This window comes from Terrapene carolina, unplaced genomic scaffold (assembly GCF_002925995.2).
Source record: "Terrapene carolina triunguis isolate 2854851 unplaced genomic scaffold, T_m_triunguis-2.0 Scaffold16914, whole genome shotgun sequence".
Classification (NCBI taxonomy): Eukaryota; Metazoa; Chordata; order Testudines; family Emydidae; genus Terrapene; species Terrapene triunguis.
Genome location: NW_020681265.1, coordinates 1 through 363, shown reverse-complemented (window position 1 = coordinate 363; position 363 = coordinate 1). Strand labels below are relative to the sequence as shown.

General features: G+C 75.5%; 1 protein-coding gene across 1 annotated transcript in view; it reads left to right on the top strand.

Annotated features, from left to right (window-relative positions):
* Nucleotides 1-136, top strand: part of CUNH17orf49 (chromosome unknown C17orf49 homolog) — a gene marked incomplete at its 3' end in the record, with an annotated part of 888 nt that extends 752 nt beyond the window's left edge. Inside the window, exon 4 of the mRNA XM_024221505.2 lies at nucleotides 42-136. Within this exon, the coding sequence (XP_024077273.2) occupies nucleotides 42-136 (95 nt within the window). The remainder of the gene's footprint in view (nucleotides 1-41) is intronic.
* Between the last annotated feature and the right edge of the window lie 227 nt (nucleotides 137-363).

The window sequence follows — 363 nt, the reverse complement described above, 5'->3', positions numbered from 1 at the left end:
GGGGGGGCTCCCTGACGCTTTCCCCCCCGACTCCCCTGCAGGTGGGCGAGATTTTCTCCGCGGCCGGCGCCGCCTTCACCAAGCTGGGGGAACTGACGATGCAGCTGCACCCCGTGGCCGACTCGTCCCCCGCCGGGTGAGCGGGGGGTCCCCCGGGGCGCGGGTGGGGGGCTGGGCCCCCCGGGGCGGGGGGAGACAGGGACCCAGCCGCCCGCCACCGGGGATATGGCAGGGCCTGGCGGGGCGGGGGTGGGGTGTTTACATTGTGGGTGTTATTGTAGGGTCTGCGGGGGGGCGGTGCGCTGGGTTGGGGGCGGGGTAGAGCACAGGGGAGGGGCGGCCCTGACCCCTGTGTCCCCCCCC